We start from the raw sequence: 19,716 nt of genomic DNA, 5'->3' as shown, positions 1-19,716 counted from the left end.
CTGGTGACAGTTTCAAGAGGTGTCTGACTACACCTTGCTATGTGTTGTCTGAAATTGGCAAGGGTTGGGTGATAGTCTGGGATGGCTAAAATAGTTCAAAGTTAAGGTACTAAGGTATAAGTAGACTACAAAGATTTCTAAAAGCAGATACTGGAGTCAGATTATTCCTACCAAGTGATGGGGGATTACAGTGAAGAGGACTCATGTGTGTGTGTGTATCACTAACACTAACAAAAGCTTAGTTCTAAAAATTTAGAATAAGTCATCATATCAAATAAGCTATCCTTGCCACGAGACTTGGGAAAGACAGAGCTCATTGTGTCCTTCGGATCGGGGCCTGGAAGTGTTGGCTATGCTTATAGTCTAGCCTGATGTCACATGAGCTAGGGTTAAGGCAGCAAAAACTATGTGACCAAAGATAGTGATGAAGCACCTGGCAGGTCCCATGGTCTCTTAGCTGGCACAGAAAGGACAGTTGGCATCATGACAAATGAATGTTCTGCACGTCTTATCCAGAACTCTCGCAAATGAATGCAGGGGGCTTCAATGGGGTGAAAAATTAGCCTGTAATTGATCATTCTCAAGGCATTCAGATAGTCAGGAGAGAGTCGAGTTAGGGTGTAGGACATACAAGGTGACAGGGATCCTATAGGGAAAACGTGCTAGATGTCAGCAAACAGGCAGAACTCATTGGCATGAAGATCTGGGCCCTGGGGCATAGCTAGGGAGATGAGATGGGCCAGGAATATTGATGTAATCATCTGAATCAGGGTCTTCCAGGTTGACAGCAGGCTGGTAGCCCAAGCTCACGTATTCACAGCTCATCTTCAGAGATGGGGCGTGGGTCCAAGGAGCTTCAAGTACCTGGGAACAACCAAAGGAGTGTCACTAGCTCTGACTGGGTGATTTTCTCATCTGTTGAAGTGGATTTCCACTGCAGGAAATGAAGGAGCAGGGGCAGAGTTGCTGAGCTTCCGACAGCAAAGGTGCAGGATTGGCTGAGCTCCATCAAGTGGGCCAGCCCTGGGGCTTTTCAGGGTACAGCCTCACTCTAAATAACTGGAAACCACTTCATTCTAACGTGGGCAGGACACACTTTGCATGGGGTTTAGACTGAAATCATAGGGCTGAGCAGTGTGAAGGAAATCCTCCTGTAGAAGGCTCCCCTTGGGGATAAAGGGATATGACTTGTTTGGGAAATATGCATCTTCTCAGGCAACCAGTTAGAGGCAGGGTGAATCATTTCTTGTACCTATGTAAGGACTTGGAGAGGCCATGACATGGGACAAGAGTGCATTCCAGCAAAGGGCGGGGTAGCGGAGGAAGACTGCAGACCATGTGGGCACGATGGAGCTTCTCTTCCCCAGTGAGACACTCCAAGACTTCCCCTTCATGGCAATTCTCAGAAGACCAGGCTACGTCAAGACTAACATGGCACAGGACTGTGATTCCCACAGAAGAATGCCACCACAGAGACTTCAATCAGTCATCTAAATGAAAGTTCTAAGAACTAGAAGGACAGTCCTCTGAATGCAGGAAGCATCCTTTGTAAGGGACGTCTACATTTTATAGTTTACCAACAGGAGAAAGAGCAGAAGGTTGCTTCAAAAACACATCTCCCGCTGAATGTCAACGTATTTGGTTTTAAAAAAAATGAAAAAAATTCACTATGAAGACTGAAATAAGCCATTGAGCATACATACTCTGTATATTTGATACACACACACACACACACACACGCACACACACTTATTGAGAGAATGAGACAGGGTTAGCTTTCAGCAGGAGGCAGCCCAGAAGAGGGTCTGTGTGAGCTTAGGGCAGACCCACAATAAATGGCTGGCTTTTGGGTGGAGCAGACAGGCTTACTGGACCATTCATTCCCAAGCCCAAGCCTTGAAGACTGGTTGTGTCTGTGTTTGGAGGGCAGGTGTAGGGGGCACATTCAAACAGCTGGAGGTGACTACAGGGCTAGGTAGCATTCTTCCCTTTTTATATGATCATTTAAACAGTATATTGCCAGCCAGGCATGACATGACTTCATGGCAGCTAATGGGAGGCAAGTACTAGTGAGATATGAGAATGCAGGGTCACGATCCTGAGGAAGCCATCATCTCTGTGTGTAGAAATAAGAACTTGGTTCTGGTGGCTGAGTACTAACCACGGACCAGGGAAGCTGCTTGGAGTTGTTGGAACAAAATGTCCCTGGATGACCTCATGGATTAATCCTCTTCTTCCTGTCCCTCTGGTTTGAACCCTGAGGGTTTGGGGTCTGTTGTATTTAATTAATTTCCACTAATTAACACATGCACATTTGATGCCCTTATCGGCACGTTTACTGACTACAAAGCCCAAATGTTTTAGACTTTGGGAATGCTTAAAGTTTGTTTTGGGGAACAAAATGATACCTGCTATGTTGAATGTCTGCATCTCTGCCCAGGCACTTTAGATAACGGGGTCATCTCTCTCTCTCTCTCTCTCTCTCTCTCTCTCTCTCTCTCTCTCTCTTCTCCTTTTCTTAAATGTCTCTCTCACAGAGGTAAAACTGAGTAGCTTCCACNAAATGCCTCTCTCACAGAGGTAAAACTGAGTAGCTTCCACCCCATCTAGCTTTCTAGAAACCTAGCGTCCTTTTTTACACTGTAGTCGCTGCAGGGGTACCTTCCCTTCTAGAATAAAGACATACAACATCCATTTATCCGAAAAGAAATGCTTGCCAGGTAACTAAGATAACCACAGATTTTGCAGGGCCAGCCTTCGAGGGCTTCAACCTAGGGACTGGATACAACCAGTTGGGGGAGCCTGTCTGAACGCGGGCTGGGGTGGGCGGAGCTTACCTGCGGCGAGGCGGGGGACGCTGAGGCTGGGGCGTTGAGGAGGGGAGCCTCTGCTGGACCTATGAAACAGAAGAAAGCGGTGAGGGCCCGGCCTTTCCAAGCCTGGTCACCACCTGTCCCCGGTTTCCGGCTGGCCCCAGATTCCACGCCTCGCTAGTGTGTGCGCTCACCCACGCTGTCTGGTCCCCGTGCGCGCCGGGGGCAGGCGCTGTAGACGTTGTTCTGCGAGCGCGGCCTCTGCGGGCCATCCCGGCGCTGTGTAGGGAACGGGCGGGAAGCCCCCCGGCCTCGCCTCCTCATCGCCAGTCGGCCCGCACGTCTGGAGGAGGCTTCAGGAGGTCCCCAGGAAAAGAGAAGGGCATGGCATCAGACACCAGTGGCCACCTGCCTCTTTTCCCCCAGACTGAGGGAGGGCTATACACCTCTATGATGCCTGACAATGTTGTAGCCTGGACTTAGATGTCCAGGGTACAGAGCACAGGAGCAAGGGCAAAATATTTTTAGACTCCATTTCTCATCCCGGTTACCTGGGCATCCGAGCTAGATCTGAATGCTCTGGGCTCTTGTACTTCAGGTCTCCCAACCAAAGCCCAGATCCTCAGGTGGCTCACCTCTCCTCCTTTGAATGGCTCTTTTTACCACCAGTCCCAAAAGAACCAGCAAGAGAAAGCCCAGGAAGGTCGGAATCAGGATGTGAAATTCTGGGATGGGGATGTGAAGCCCTCGGTCTTCTCTCCCATAATGTGGGCCGTGGTGGAGTGTCCTTGGCCGTGGGAAAAAGGAGAGAGACAGAGAACTTAGATGAGGAAAGGAAATTTAAAGACTCACCCTTGAGTGGCCACCTTTCTTTAGGTGATTTCGAGTTGACCCATTGTTAACAGAATTTTCTCCATCATGCCCAAAGAGATTTGTTTATTGGGTCAGGAGTCTTTGGTTCAAATTCAAGTTCCTCATTTTACTGGTTTTGAGTGAGTTTTAATTCCCCTGAGTCGTATTTTGCTATAAATGAGTATCAGAAATGGACTTTGGACGAAACTGTTCTGACCAAAATCATAGGGGGTGGAAAGAATTGAAGACAGCTGGTCCATTGCAGGGTCTGATACGGCTTCTATTCCCACAGTTAGAAACCTTGGCATAGGCAGACTTGTATTAACCACACTTGGACATTGTGTGTCTTTATCACAGTTGACATCAAAGAAACATTTGTTAAGTGGATTTCTGAGATGGAAACTAAGAGTCCTGGTTTCATTGAAGCCACATAGATTTTATTGCCTCAGTTCCCTCACAGGATCCAAATGATAGCCTTTTTTTCTCTTTTGTATTTGCTCAGGCAAATTACTTGTGGGGTTTCACACACATTTGCTTTAATGCTGCCCCCTAGTGGTTCATTGAGGTCCGATATTTAGAACCAAGCTAAACAATAGTAACATTTGTCACAAAGTGTTAGCAGCATTAAGAAGGAAAGAAAAAAAAGTGAGAGTAATTTAATGCTTATTAATTAGTAAATACTTTTAATTACTTTAAATTAATTAAAGCCTTTTTCTCATTTAGTTATATATCACAACAGGCCTGAATGAATCTGTATGATAGAAAGACTTGAGTCTTTCTCTAAGATCAGAACTAGGGAGTTGCAAAGAATACTACATGTGGGAAAACTCTACTAACTAAGGTCAAAGTCCATCATGACTGGATAGCCTCTGGGCCTGGTGTAATATAAGAGACTTCCTTCATTAGTGGGGTTTCAAGGAGAAACCCCGCTGACCTTATCTGGGGAATTCTAAACCCACACTTATGTTTCTACCTGAGGAATGTCACGAAGCCTCAATGAGATTGCAGAATCAATTTTCTTTCTCCTGATAAATCTTGTTCAGTCAGAACCTAAGATTCCTAAAATGCTTCCCCATGCTAATGAGGTATTCCAGGTACCCTAAGCCCCCATCCAATGACCTTTGCCCATCTTGGATTTTCCTACTTTCAGTCCCTCAAAACTTTATAAGCCTTGAATCACCCTAAATAAAGTTGATCTGCCTCCTGATAGCTGGTCCCAGTGTGGTTAGTCACTGTATGTACTCACAGGGCTTCCGAATCCCCTCCCGTCTCGATGCCTCTGCTCCCACTGCCCTTGTGGACGGAATTGGCTGATGTCCATGAGGGCGGGGAGACCCACAACAACAAAGTATATTCTTTGATGATAAGACTAATGCATTTATACAGAACACTCAAAAGCAGAGCATTTCTCAGAGGGTTTCTGGAGACAAAGCTGAGAAGGATGCAGGATGACTTCAGGGCTCTTAGTACACAGGCACTAAACATAGAAGCCCTTCTTACCTTTGCTCATGAAGTCTGGTGTGGTGGCTGTAGCTGGCCTCTAGGGGCCTGATTGCTTGCTGAGTGGAAGTCTTTGAGGCTGTGGTAGCTGGCAGGAGCGCCGGGGACTTGGTAGCTGACACAGAAAATGCTCTGTAAACTCTGGGATGTTGGGTTACTGGAGCGATGCTGGAGGGCTGGTGAACCAGAGGGGACTCAGTCTTTGGAGTTGGTGTGGTAACTTCAAGAGGGAAGGGAAAGCTTACATCAGTGGGAGATATGCTGTGCTCTCCAGTCTCCAGGAGAAGTGGGTCTCTTCTTCCACCCACAATCACTTCTCCCCTTTTGCCCATACACACCACTGGCCCTTTCTTCAACACAGATGAGTTGGGGACTACAGATTCTCCCCTGCCTGAGCCTAATCCTTCTTCTTTGGAACCAAGTACCAGGGCTTCAGGGTCAAGAGTTCCGATTTGGGTCTTGCCAAGTGACTGGGGTGGTGACCAGGGTAGTCCTTGTGGCCACAAATGTCTTCCCTGACCTCACAGGCTTACTGTCTTCTGGACATGGGGAGTACCTTGCTCTTCTGTGCTCATATATTCTTCCCAATTTCATCCTAGTCAGTCACACTCATGGATCTAAGATCTGCCCAGTTACACTGTTTCTTTTGACCCCAGCAAGGTCTCCTAGTGCAACAATGTTCAATTTAACGTATCTAACTCACCAGTATATGTTAAGATGCACAGGAATGTTAGTACAAATAGTCATCTTTTAATTGCTAAATAGAGTTGTTAAAACCACTAATTACCAGCAGGTAGAAGACATGCCTGCAGGTAGCAGGAAGCATAATGACCTCCAATTGGCAAATGTCTGCCCAGTCTTGGTTTCTAGTCATTCAAATAGGACCTGGGGTTTGTGAAATGGGCACTTTGTTACTTGTATGCCACCTGGTGGTGGTATGTGACTCCTCCAACTAGCGCCTGGCCTCTTAGCTGTCAGATGAAGGTCCTTCCCAAGGACAAAGCATGGGAAAGTCCCTTCAGCTATGCTAACTGCCTTATGAATTGAACAAAACAAGTCTCCCTCTTCTCCCGCTCTTGACTTGATAGACTCACCTTTGGCTATGACTCCAGAAGAGCTGGCATGTTCACTCCTGTGGAGCCAGGGCATCTGATGCTGCAGAAATCTGTGCAACCATCTTGGCGGCTCAGAGGTCCATTCATCTTCCCAGAATGGTTCTGGGTATTCTATTGGAGGCAAGGGGATGCGTTGGTGATCATCAGGGAAGAGATAGGACTGGAGGGTCAAGTAAGAGCTGACTCAGCCAAGGCCATGAGGAGATGAGAATGGTCCACAGAAACAACAAGAAAGGAACAGGCATAGAGCCTCCCTGAATGCTGGCCTTTCCCACCAGCATATCCAGCGCTCTCTATAAAGCCATTGGACTGTTGGGGGTTATACATTGCTGAAACAGTCATGCACATGTTAGGATGTCATTGAAAAGTCAGAGTTAAGAAGAAATGTAGAACCAGACCGTATAGTAACACATTTGGCTTGATCATTGTTTCTCAGTCTTATCCACCCAAGACGTACTAATCACATACATAATAATTACATAGGACATGCGTGGTTCCTCTGATGGTTTCCTCATCCTCAAAACCTCTCCTCTGTCTAAGGTCTACCTTTCCATTCATGCCCTGGGTAGAATGGGCAACATACAACATCTGTCTTACTCCTTTCATCTCCTGTGGCTAGAAGGTTCTAGATGTGGTGTCGGTCAACTGTGAAGTTAAGCTGTGTCATTCTGTGTTAATAATGGGCTGGCTAATATGGCAATAGTATGGGGTGGTTACAGTTTAGATGCTGGTCTCAGTTTTCTAAACACCTACCATTATGGACATTGAGGGTGATTTTCTGGGTCTTGCCTCTGCCTGTGTTCATGCCCATACCACAGGCATAGATTCCATTGTCATTTTCTGTCAGCTGTGTCATCTCCACTAGGAATAGCTTCTTATCCAAGCATGGCTTCAGTGTGACTCGCCTTTTGTATTCCTTCTTGACAAAGTTGTTGGACACCACAGTAGAGCATATCCTAGGGTTGGCCATCTGCCGACACAGATACATCCTCACATGTAGTTGAGGGAGCGGGCATTCGATGATAATGGATCCACCCCACTCTACATCCAGCTGTACTTCTGGGAGGACTCTCAGGGCCCCAGACACTGCGAAGAGAAGAAATTAATGCAGAAGCCCTATTCTCAGATGTGTCTCTACTTCAGCCATACCTCCCCCTCACACTTCTCTCCAAACCTAGTGCTGACCCCAGACCACCCCCACATTAACCCCCAGATCTAGCCATGCCCTGTCACCAGCCCATCCTCAGCCCTACAGAGTTTTCTTTTGATTTATGCTCAGATCCTTCATTCTCATTCAGGCTTACTCTGTGCCCACCCCATGTCCTTAGCCTCAGCCTCATAATTAAACCTGAGCCTGTAAGGACCTAGACACAACTACAATGCCTACTCCAAAGAGAAATGAGATGCCAGGAATGACCCCCAGTGGCACATAACCCTCTGAGGGACTAAAGTCTGAGGGTGAGAAAGGTGACCCATTCTTACAGCACATTGTCCTTCTGGATTCTTCTTTTCTCAATTCTGTTCATCTACCCAATCCTCCTTTCAACTCTACTAAACCATTCAACAAATACACATTTGATACCTTTCCTGGGTGCTCCTTCTCATACAGTAAGTCATGTGGTAAATTATACCAACAGACAGCTACTCCAGTACAATGTAATAGATGTCTTGAGAGAGATAGCTCAGGGCTCCCTGACAGCAGCAAGCAGGGACACCTGACTCAGGCCACTGAGGGGATGATGTCCTGGGAGGATGGCTTTTGAGAGAAGCGGTGTCCAACGCTCTACCCTGAAAGAATGGGCATGGAGGGCGACTGAGAAGGTGATGCTGGTCACTAGTGTAGAGAACTCATGGAAGGGCAATCAGGGTGTGCCTGAGTGTGAGCATACATGCATGGGTGTGAACATACATATGCCTAGGAGAGAAATAGAACAGGCAGGAGTGGAGGTTGTGGGTCACAAGTTCCTGACATTAAAAAGCAAGAAAAGGGAAGTGTAACCCTTCCCACTCTATCAGAGGGTCAAGCCACAGATGGCAATCTAGGTGGGTCCCAGCAAGTGCCTCCATATACCGAGAAGAAGGCTGTCTTAGTTGCTTTTCTATTGCTGTGACAAAACACCAGGACCAAGGCGACTTATAAAAGAGAGCATTTAATTTGGGGGCTCATGGTTTCAGAGGGTTAGAGTTCATGACCACTGTGGTGAGAGGCATGGCAGCAGGCAAGCAGGTGTGGTGTTGAAGCAGTAGCTAAGAGCTTATATCTTGATCCGAGAGAGAGAGAGAGAGAGAGAGAGAGAGAGAGAGAGAGAGAGAGAGAGAGCACTGAAGTGATGTGGAGTTTTGAAACCTCAAAACCCACTCCCAGTGATACACCTACTCTAACAAGGCAATCTCCCCTAATCCTTCCCAAGCAATTCCACCAAGTGAGAGCCAAGCATTCAAACATGAATGAATGGGGGCCATTCTCATTCCTACCATCACAAAGGTGATAGTATAAAGTGTGTGTTTGTAGTGTCAAGCATGTGTGTGTTTAGCTGGGCCTGGAGACCTAAGGTGGAGATGAAAAAGGCCTTTCAGGTAACAAGAACAGATTGCATCGAGATAAGGATGTGAGAGAACGTGGCCGGGAAATCTGCTGGCTTATCGATGTTTATCTACAAATGGTACATTCTGAATAGCTTCAATGAGCTTAGTTATATGAGAGTTAAAACATTAGAATATTGATGGGTTTAGGGCATCTAGATTAGGATATTTCTGGTAGAGGGAAGTATTGAAGGGTAGAGAGGTGGAAACAAATGGGCTAGAGATGGGGGTTAGGTGACGGTGCAGAGGAGTTGGAGAATAGCCACAGGAAGTGTTGAGCTCTAAAAGTGAAGGTATGCTAACAAGCTGGAGGGAGAAAGAGGCAGAGGGCACAGCCAGATGTACATGGTCTGCCAAGGAACCTTGCATTTGATACACAAAGCTCAGTACTGCTTAAAACTGCTGCCAACAGAACTCACAAGATGGCTTCATGCCTGGACCCAGGCAATGGAAAGGTGACACATTCACAAAGTTCCAGCCAGCCAAGGCTCAAGACCTGATCCAGAGGTTGGGGGAATCTCAAAAATGACCAGATTCCTGGACAAACCAAACCAACTAGCTCTCTTTAGAGTCTATGGTAGCATCTATGACTAGGATTACAAAAACAGACTTCCAAGACAGAGGAAAGTAGGTAGGATTCGTAGTTTAGAAGTTTGAAATGCTGGGTCAGTCATTGAGGGCTCACTGATGCCTATGAATTGTCTTGTCCTTGGGCATGGTGGCTCCCTCTGTCTAGGCTGGTGTAGGGACCTGCTTTTTAAAGACACACCCCAGATGTAATTCCTGGCATCTTAAAAGTGGTTCTTGGGGAAAAGGGGGAGGGGGAGAAGGTATCTAAAGGAACCCACTGATTTGATACTAATATTATATAGGCAATGAAGTGATCTCTAGTTTGTAACCTCTAATTTGGTGACTGAATTGTAGAAATAGTAGAAAAGAGGAAAGCTGTAGTTTGAAAAGTCACTGTTGATATATAGTTGGATGAAAACGCATGATTGAGATGATAGCATCCTATATCCTTTTCACAGTGCAAAAGAAGAAATAAGGCAGGGCCTTGAGGGCTGAGGACATACTGGAGATTTTCTAGGTGGGAGTGGGATTCAACCCAATTTGAAACAGAATGCTTGGAACAAAAAGTGGGAAGCACTTGGCTTGAGATTTGTATGTTGATTAAAGAGCTATAGTTTATGGGCGTGTGTTTGTGGGTCAGGCATTCTCCTTAACTGAACCTGCAGTTCACTCATTCACCAGCAATCCTGGGCCTTCTCTTGTCCCCTCCTTCCCAGCTCTGGGCTCACAGGTGTGCGGCACTGACTCTAGCTTTTTATGCAGATGCTGTGGCTCTCAACTCAGGTTCTCATGCTTTTGTGGCAAGCATTTTACCTACCTATCCAGTCCCTGAGTGTAATGTTGTTTTAAATTCCTTTTAAAAGGACAAGAGGGCTGGTGAGATGGCTCAGCAGGTAAAGGCATTGCTAACAATCCTGGTAGTTTCAGTGTGAGTCCTAGTGCCCATGTAATGGAAAAAAACATCTCCTTGAGATTAAAGGACAAATCCTTCAGGTTGTCCTCTGGCCTCTATATGCATGCCCTGGCACATGGCCCAGAAAAAACAAACTAACAGATGACAAGCAAACAAATAATGTAAAAATATTTAAAAGCACGAGAACATTCCACTTAGCATCCCATTTCTATCTACAGCAACCTGCACGTGGACAGGCCCGGCACCTGCCATCGGTTCTGCCCCAGGAGAAGGTTCTAATTCATTTCACAGGGCATTCCCTCAGCTGAAACCCAAGTCTGGCCTTCTTTGGTTTAGAATGTCTGTCTGCAATGGCACCCATCCCCCTTTCTGCTGTATCATTGACTTCTCGCTCTCTTCAGTCCGGCAGTAGTTCATGCACAGACCTTGATGCTGGCACCTTTAAAACCCTCAGATGATGTCTGCATCTCCTCCAGTCTTTTCTATGTGCTTTCTCAAATGCCTCATCCAATTCGTATCTATCCCTTCCATTTCTCTTTGATCAACTTCAACCAGAATTTTGTCTCTAAACGTCCACCTAAACTGTTCTCATCTGGGTCAACACAGCTGTCCTGGTTGCTGTCTCTGGTGGTCACTTACTTGTTGTCATCTCTGGCAGTATTTGACCTACCTGAGTTCTCCTTCCTAGGACCACTTTTTGTGCACCGCCTGAGTGCCACACTGTCATAGCTGTTCCTGTGTTAGCTCCTCTCTTACTCATCTCCATCTCCCTCTCAGTGCTGGGCTTACACGGAGCTTGGTACCTGACTGATTCTTTGTGTGTGTTCTCTCTTCTTTCTACACTAGGACCTTTTTATTTTTCATTTACTCTAGGACCTTTTACATACAGATGCTGATGGGTTAGATTTCAACTAAACACATGCGTGTTTCTAGTCTTGTCTTTACAGCGCTAAACTGGCTCTGGTCTTTCGACTCCATTGTATATTTAAGATAATATCTAATAACATCAAGAAAAGAACACCTCATCTCTCTTTCTAAACTTGCCTGCTTGCAAAAGAAGTTTGTATTTTAGGAAATAACACTATCATCCAAGTGCAGGAGACCAAACTCATCCTCATGGTAATGAATCAAGATTAAATTTTGTGAGGTCCAGGGAGATGGTTCAGGGGGTAAAACCTCTAGCTTGACAATCCTGGTTCAGGTTTTGGAACCCTTGTACAATGCAGATAAGTGACTGCAATCTCCTCACTCTTGTGGTAAGATAGGAGGTGGAGAGAAGAGAATTGCCTGGGAGTGCATAGGTCAGCTTAAATTATGTAGCACAGCAGCAGAAACAATGAGAGAGACGCCACCTAAAGTAGGTAGAAGCTGTGTCGTGACTCCCCAAAGTTATCCTCTGGTCCCTACCCATTTTATTGTGTGCTGTGGTGTGCACACAATAGCAATTTTAAAAGAATAAGCCTCTCTCTCTCTCTCTCTCTCTCTCCTTCTCTCTCTGGTAAGTCACAATGTGTATATACATTCTTTTTAGTAATCTAGGTAAATTTGAAGCCCACACCCTCTGATTCTGCCTTGCATCATGAGGGACCTTCCCACAGGGCTCCTCCATTCAGTATGGTCTATAATTCTACTGAGCACTAGGGACAGGCCTACCCCAATATTTGTAGGCCTGAGGGCAGTATTAGTAATCAAAGGCCAGCATATCATACATGTAATCATTCAAAGATATTATCAGGGGTAGGGACATGGCTCAGCTGCTACAGTGCACACACAGAAATCTGAGCTCAGGCCCATGTAACCAGGCCTGGTGGCCCATGCCTTTAATTCTAGCTTTTGAGATCCTCTGCTAGAGGGTCAGGAAGTCAAAGCCATCTTCATCTAAATAGCTCATTAGAGGCCAGCCCAGGATACAGGAAACCCTGTCTTAAGAACACAAGACTAACAATAAACCATTAATGAGAATATTTAGAATATTCTTTGTTAGAATAAACTGTTAATTAGAATATTGTATGTTTATATCATGATAAATCCATATATTCCTTCTCTGTTGCTTATGTCCCATGTGGTTCCCTCACCAGGCAGGCACCATTTGGCACCTACAGCTTTCCTCGGTGATGTGATTTTCCCACATTCCTGGAGCCTCCAATACCCTGGAGTCTCCACTGCTTCTCTTTCACACCCACACAGCTACCCTCTCAGGATCTTGGTACAGAAAAGCCAACCCTGCCACACTTTGTCTAGCCTCAGAGGCTGTTGAGAACCTTGGTGTTGGCCTTCAATGACCGTTCACTCTTAGGTTTTGTACATCTGCAAGGGCAGCTGTGTGTGCACAGTGCCAAGTTCTATTACAAGCTCGAGATGTAATGTGGCCCCTTGGACCACAGCTAGAACAGGATCTGTGTTTCTTTGAGGAGAATCCTGAGAAAACACTTCCCGAGGTAGCAATCTCCTAGCATCATGCCTGAAGATTCTCTCTCCTTAAGCTCTCTCCTTTCCAATGAAAGTTTGTCAAAAAAGTTTGCATTGCTACACTCTCTAGTTTGGGAGGTGGAATATTGTGCTCAATGCATCATTCCTGTTGTGCCATGGCAAAGTCTGAGGCTTCTCCTTGTGTTGGCCAGTTTATGTCAATTTGACACAAACTAAAGTCTAAGAAAAGGGAACCTCAATTTTAAAAAAACGCCTCCTATAAGAAAGCAGGCTGAGGCTGGGCAGTGGTGGCGCACACCTTTAATCCCAGCACTTGGGAGGCAGAGGCAGGTGGATTTCTGTAGGCCAGCCTGGTCTATAGACTGAGTTCCAGGACAGCCGGGACTATTCCGAGAAACTCTGTCTCAAAAAAAAAAAAACAAAAAAACCCAAAACAACAACAACAACAAAAAACCCCCAAAAACACCAAAAAAAAAAAAAAAAGAAGAAAGAAAAGAAAAAAAAAACCCACCACCACCACCAACAACAACAACAAAAAAAGCAGGCTGAGCAAACCATGAAGAGCAAGTCAGTAAGCAGCTCCTCCCCACAGCCTCTGCATCAGCTCCTGCCTCCGGGTTCTTTGATGATGGACAGTGATATGGAAGGGCAAGCAAAATAAACTTTTCCCTCCCCAACTTGCTTTTTGGTCATGGCATTGCATTGCAGCAAACTAACTCTAATGAAGACATTCCTTAACTGCACTTAACTCTTTAAGAATCATATAGCTGATTTGTCTGGACCCATTTGGTCGGCTCTATTTGTAGCTTTAGCTGAGTTCGAGCTCCTTTCTTTGCCAAGCAGCCCATTTCCCACACACTTGTGTTCTCTCTCACTGTAAATCTGGGTAAACGCTGTGAGCAGTAACCACGCCATGGCTTGAATGTTATACCACATTTACATTTCCTCTGTCAAACAACTTCAGGACACCATCAGAACACAGCCAGATTCTGTATACCGTGAACAACAAATGATTCCTGCCCTAATTTCTGATAGAATCTTGTTCTCCTGTGAGCAGTATTTATTTATTTATTTATTTATTTATTTACTGATTTATTTATTTTGTTCTGGTCCTTTGTGCTTTCACCAGCATGATCCAATTAACCTCTTCTTATAACATCCTCGACCTTCTCTAGATCACCCACACATCTCAGAATTCCTCCTGAAGATTAGTTCTGAAGGCCTATTAACCACAAGGTCAGATTTCTCACAACAGTAACCTCACTTCTAGTTATCAATTTACTCTATTTGTTACTTTTCTCTCATTATTGCAACAAAATACATGACGAAAAGAAAGTTCAGTGGGGAGCGGGGGAGGTGTATTTGTGCTCACAGTTTTGAGACCAACGGTTCTCAACTTATGGGTAATGACCCCTTTAGAGTACAGGGGTCACCTAAGGCTATCAGAGAACACAGATGTTTCCATTACAATTTATATCACGAGCAACACTGCAGCTATGAAGTAGCGGTGAAAATAATTCTATGACTGGGGGCCACTACAACGTGAGGAGCTGTATGAAAGGGCCGCTGCTTTAGGAAGGCTGAGAACTGCTCTACTAGACCAGCATGGCATGGAAGCTATGGTAGCAGAAGCATGAAGCTGCCTGATTATATCTCAGGGTGGGCTGGTGGGGTGGTCAACAAATGGGAGGAAGGTGAACTCAGTCCTCTGCAGCCTTTCTCTTTCTTCTCTTTTTATTCTGTTCGTGACCTCGGCCCACGGGATAGTACCATCCACAGGCAAGGTGGGTCTTCTCCCCTTGCTGAATTCTTTCTGGAAAGGACCTTGCAATTACATCCAGAAGTAAGCTTGACTAACACCTCAGCATTTCTCAATCTAGTCAAATCCTCAGCAAAGCTTAATTATCACAAGACAGGCATTGCTGACAAACTAAATAAGCTGAGCACACTGAGCCGAAATAGGACATGACTGTGGCTGGAGTTCAGAAGGTGCTTGGGAATAATGACTGTGAGAGATAGGTAGGTTTGCCATGACCTGCAAAGAGCCAGTTAATGGTAAACTGGGAGGAATGACAGTAACAGGGACGGTAAGCAGGGACAGCCTGAGGGAGGGTGTAGGAGGGGGAATTTGTAGCATTAGTACCAAGAAGAGGTCTATTTCTCTGGAAGAAGGTCTGTGGGAGCATGATAAGCTCAGATTCTAAGGGAGGAGAGTGTGTTTTAATTAGTAGATAGTGGGAGCCATGGAATGACGTTATAATCTTAGAGACGCTTAAGACAAATGGAGTAACTGGCTTGTATGGCAACCAGGGAAGTATATTAGGCAAGGCATTAGGCGCGTGTATCCCAGATCTTGGTGGTCATTCAAGCAGATTGCTGGGTAGGTGGCTGTAAGCTGAGATAAGAAGCTTAGGGAATAGTTTAGGGAGACTTCATTTGAAAGTTTCCAATTCCAGACTGAAGAAGAAAGATCTAGAGGAGAAATACATACAAGAAGAACAAACCTTGGAGACATACATTTTAAGATCCCCAAAAAGTGAGTTTTTAAGATATGTGACACGTTCAACCCTTAAAAATCTAACAGCTGTCTAGGGTGGAAGTCTGGAAGCATGCTGCAGAAGTGGGGAGTGGCCAGCATCCACCTCACAGGTCTCCACCCTTCTTCTCTGTGCCCCGGCGGCCACTGCAACTCTCCAGGAGCATCAGGGCCAGAGATGGCTGTCAACCGATTACCTCTGGCTAATTCAAACCTGGTAGTTAAGTCTGAAGTGTTTCCTCAGAGCACTCACCTGGCAGGAAGTAAAGTAACCAAAGCCAAAGGTCCATGGTTCCCTGGAGGCCCTGGAGTGAGGCTGACACACACCGATCACCTGGGAGCCTTCTACAACTGGGTGCTTGAAAGCTATGCTGGACCTCTTTGAGTGGCAAGGGCTTAAAATGAGGAAATGATAATCTGTTTTGTTTGCTAGCTAGTCTTTGTCTAAAAAAGAAAACACCAGCGAACCATAGCGGAAATCAAGAATTGAGAAAACACGTACTGCATAAAAATGAGTGAGCAGGTCCAAGCTCTCAGCCTGAGCAGCTGCCAGGCCTTGCCTCCTCTTCTCAAAGGGACCTCCCAGGATTCATAGGTGCTGATTGACTTCTGAGCTAGAGGCATTTGTTGTTTCTCCATCCTCAGGACAACACAAGCTCATCACCAAGCTCATCTCTCACAACAACAAAGCCTTTGTGGACCAAAGTTAGGCTTTGAAAGTCACCTGGGTTTTTTTTGTTTTTGTTTTTGTTTTTTTGTTTTTGTTTTTTTCGAGACAGGGTTTCTCTGTGTAGCCCTGGCTGTCCTGGAACTCACTCTGTAACTCCTCCCATGAGTACTTGTGAACACCTACTATTTATAGTGATATTGGCCATGGATTTTGTGCAGTCTACTGCTTTTGTCTGAACTACATTTATCTAGAAAACAGATGAAGGTGAGACACATAGCCTCTGGCACTCCAATATGCACACTATCATTCCTGAGGTCTTAGGCACAGCTTGCTCAGGGCCTCAGTTAATCTTCAGGCCTCATTCTCTTACAGTGGTATCCAAAAGGGGCTTCCCTCTGGCAGAGGCACAAGCCACTGTCTAATAAGCAGAAGACAATGCTAAGAGTCAGGTGTGACACGTCACATAGCAACTCTGCCCTTAGGGTTGGCAGTCTGGTCCAGCCATTTTTCAAGACACCCAGTGGCGAGGGTGAGTGAGGCTCACTGATGGAGAGTAGAGAAGTGGAGAATAAGGAAAACAATTTCAGGCTTCAGACAAAATGATTTGTCCAGGCTTGACTTTGTTCGCCTTGGGCAAGCTTCGCTGAGCCTGTGTTCTCATTGGTCACTTGGGTACGGTCACTGTCTTGTCTGGTGCACAGTAGAGATCACTGATGTAGAAATGCTATAAAAGCCCTTTACCATGGGCTATTTGGCTTTATGGTCTTTCAGGTGTGCAAAGCTGTAACTTATCGGAGGATTCCCAGGTTTTCCTTGGGTCGGGGGTTTCATTCGCCAATGGTACCCCTAGTCTAGGCTTCCTAGTCACTTTTGTCCACACTATTTTAGGCTCATCGGTGGCTGGCTGCCTGCACACCACTCCCTCCTCACGCCTACACACCAGATTGGTCACATGCTCTCCAAAACAGAACAGAATGATGTCCTCAGCCCTGGAGGTTGAGTGTGAGCCCAGAGCAGGTGCAGAGGAAGAGGAAAGAGGAAATGTGTGGGTGCAGGCTGCTTTCCCTGCTCTGCCCAGCCCTGCCCTTCTCTCTCCAGGTCTCTACTAGCTCAGAGCAACGGGCATGAGATGTCCTCCAGTCAACAAATAGGCCAAGAGGACAGAGGGCAGTCTCTGCCTCCTGGTTAGAGTGGCTGACTGAGGGCAGTTTCAGCTAGGATCAGTGCCTTACAGTTCTCCATGGAGAGAGCTCTTTGCAGTGGTCCACACCCATTCAACAGCTAGCTGGGCTCTCCATTATCTGGTTAGATGGCTAGGATTGCCTTGAAGTCCTGGGGTAGGCTAGATGAAGGACAGGAGAAAGGGAGTTTATGAGTGAATATGCTAAGTATTACAGTGGGTATGAGAGAGTGTGGATGTCAGCGTATTGCTAATGTGGGAGGTCAGTGGCCCGTACAAATGTGCAGCATGCTTTATGTAAATGGGTGCTGTGTGGTGTGTAGACATGTGACATGTGTTCTGTGATATGTGATGTGCTTTGTGACATGTGAGTATATGATGTGGCTGTGAGTGTATATTGTGTATATATAATTATTACAGATATGTATTATGTATGTCTGTGATGTTCAGGAACTTGCTGTGTGGTTGAGCCTGTCAATCAGGGCTGAAAACATATAGACAAGAGAAGAGAATTTAACATGTATTGTCTTTAAAAAAGATTCCTTTTTAAAAAGCATAGGGTAAAAGAGAGAATTAGTATAGATGTGTGTGTGAGGGGTTGGCCATCTTCAAACCCTTTGATCTACCACGGTGAACTGCCTGCAGGATATACTGTTGCAATAGTGCCACGGGTGGTGTGGGAGTATCTGATTGGAATTAAAGCCCACCTCATGAGATGGAATCTGTACCTGACATTGCTCTGGTAGCTCAGGGTTTGAGACTAGATAGACCACGGTCCTAGGGGAAAGCCAACTATTAGTGTTCTGGTAAAGGGACACTGAAATAAAAAGACTCCTGACAACCTTCTGCTGTGTGTAAATCTTGCTCAGCCATCATCAGAGAAGCTTCCGCTTGCAGTATGTGAACTAATACAGAGACTCACAACTCAAACCGTACAGTCCTCAATGGGAGGTCTCCATCAAACTCTTCCTTTCAGGGCTCAGGGAACGATGCAAAAGAGGAGGCAGAAAGATTGGAGGAGTCAGGGGGGATGGATGACTCCAAGGAAACCATGTCTGCAGACACGGCAGGACTGATACACGTATGAACTCACAGAGTCTGTGGCAGCAGCCACAAAGCCTGCACAGGTTCAAGCCACATAGGGTCCCAAGGCCAAAATACAGAAATGGACACAAACTCCCATCCCTAACTAAGAAGACATCTCCAGCTCTCCAGCACTTGCAAAGGAAAAATTTGTTTGTTTGTTTGTTTGTTTGTTTTCAATAGAGTCTCTGGGTATACAAGCCAGCAGTAGATAACCAACAGAAAATGAACCCAGTGGTATTTTTAGGTTGATTTTGTTGTTGTTCCTTTGATTTTATGCTTTGTTTCATTTTATTTTGTTTTGTCTCAAGTTACTTTGGACATTAAAAACAAACAAATATACTTTGTTTACTTTGGACATTAAAAAACAAACTACATAGACAAAGAAATAAAAAACCTCTTAGTTGTCTTTTGCTTGTATATTATGGTTTCAGATTTTGTGTTTTGTGTTTTGTGTGCACTCTCAGAGGGAGGTTCATTCCTTGTTCACAGCTATACCCAGGCATCCCCTCGGGCAGTGCTTATTCAGGAAGATACTGGGATGAGCCAGGGTGAAGGGAAGCACTTTGGGGCTTGAGGAAATGGAGACATCTCTAGAGAAATGCCAAGGGCTTTCCAATCCTCACCTCTAACAGCCCATTTCCCTCACTTGGCGTACATATAAGTAACTGGGAGCCTCTCAGCTAGGGACGGACTCCTAGGAGACCAGAAGAAGCAGCTCCTCGGGAACTCAGATAAGAGACCTTTCAGATGACCCTGGGGATAACCCAGTCCACACAATCATTTTCCCAGCTATACTGAGGGTCAGTCATGTTACCCCCCCCCCCCCACACACACACAAAGAAAACCTTTCCAGGACAAAGTCTCTTGGAGAAGCAGAAGTGTCACCATTATCTTTGTATCCAGTTGGTAACAGTAGCACAGAATTTAGGACAGTGGATGTTCAACAAATTCTAGTCTGGTTGTTGAATTTATGATCATGTTCGTGCAAAAATTACAGCTCTCACGTTTTTAAAAAAAATAAAGAGAGAGAACTTATTCTGGAGCCATTTTGAGTAATCATGGTTACTTACTCTAACTTTCATATTCCAACATGGAAGCAGTTTCATAAAGTTTTATAATTTCATAGAACAAAGAAAGCAGATGACAATTAAAAAATACTTAGGGTTTTCTCTTACAGAGTCCTAACTAAAATAAGGATCTTGAAAAACCTGTTTGGCCGGGGCCTTGGTGGCACATGCCTTTAATCCCAGCACTTGGGAGGTAGAGGCAGGAAGATTTCTGAGTTTGAGGACAGCCTGGTCTACAGAATGAGTTTCAGAATAACCAGGGCTACACAGAGAAACCCTGTCTCAAAAAAAAAAAAAAAAAAAAAACAAAAAACCAAAAAACCAAAACACACACACACACACACACACACACACACACACAAAACAAAAAAAGAAAGAAAGAAAAAGAAAAAAAAAAGGAA

General features: G+C 45.4%; 1 protein-coding gene across 1 annotated transcript; it reads right to left on the bottom strand.

Moving 5' to 3' along the window:
• Window positions 1–482: 482 nt before the first annotated feature.
• Window positions 483–15,784, bottom strand: Fcmr (Fc fragment of IgM receptor). Its single transcript, XM_021167436.2, has 8 exons — window positions 15,566–15,784; window positions 7,034–7,366; window positions 6,260–6,391; window positions 5,166–5,385; window positions 3,449–3,600; window positions 3,008–3,166; window positions 2,838–2,896; window positions 483–864 (listed from the first exon to the last, which is right to left on the bottom strand). Exons 1-8 carry the CDS (start codon window positions 15,600–15,602, stop codon window positions 688–690), a joined length of 1,269 nt encoding a protein of 422 aa, XP_021023095.1. The 5' UTR covers window positions 15,603–15,784; the 3' UTR covers window positions 483–687.
• Between the last annotated feature and the right edge of the window lie 3,932 nt (window positions 15,785–19,716).

This window comes from Mus caroli, chromosome 1 (genome assembly GCF_900094665.2).
Source record: "Mus caroli chromosome 1, CAROLI_EIJ_v1.1, whole genome shotgun sequence".
Lineage (NCBI taxonomy): Eukaryota > Metazoa > Chordata > Mammalia > Rodentia > Muridae > Mus > Mus caroli.
The sequence above is the reverse complement of the archived record's forward strand: the minus strand, read 5'-3'. Positions and strand labels throughout refer to the sequence as shown.

Excerpts from the sequence above, each read along its gene's own strand:
- Fcmr (XM_021167436.2), bottom strand. The coding sequence starts at position 15,602 with ATGGACCTTTGGCTTTGGTTACTTTACTTCCTGCCAG. Across the intron at positions 5,386-6,259 it reads TTCTGGAGTCATAGCCAAAG|TTACCACACCAACTCCAAAG; the intron begins GTGAGTCTATCA and ends TCCCTCTTGAAG. Across the intron at positions 3,167-3,448 it reads AGCCATTCAAAGGAGGAGAG|CCTCCTCCAGACGTGCGGGC; the intron begins GTGAGCCACCTG and ends GACCTCCTGAAG.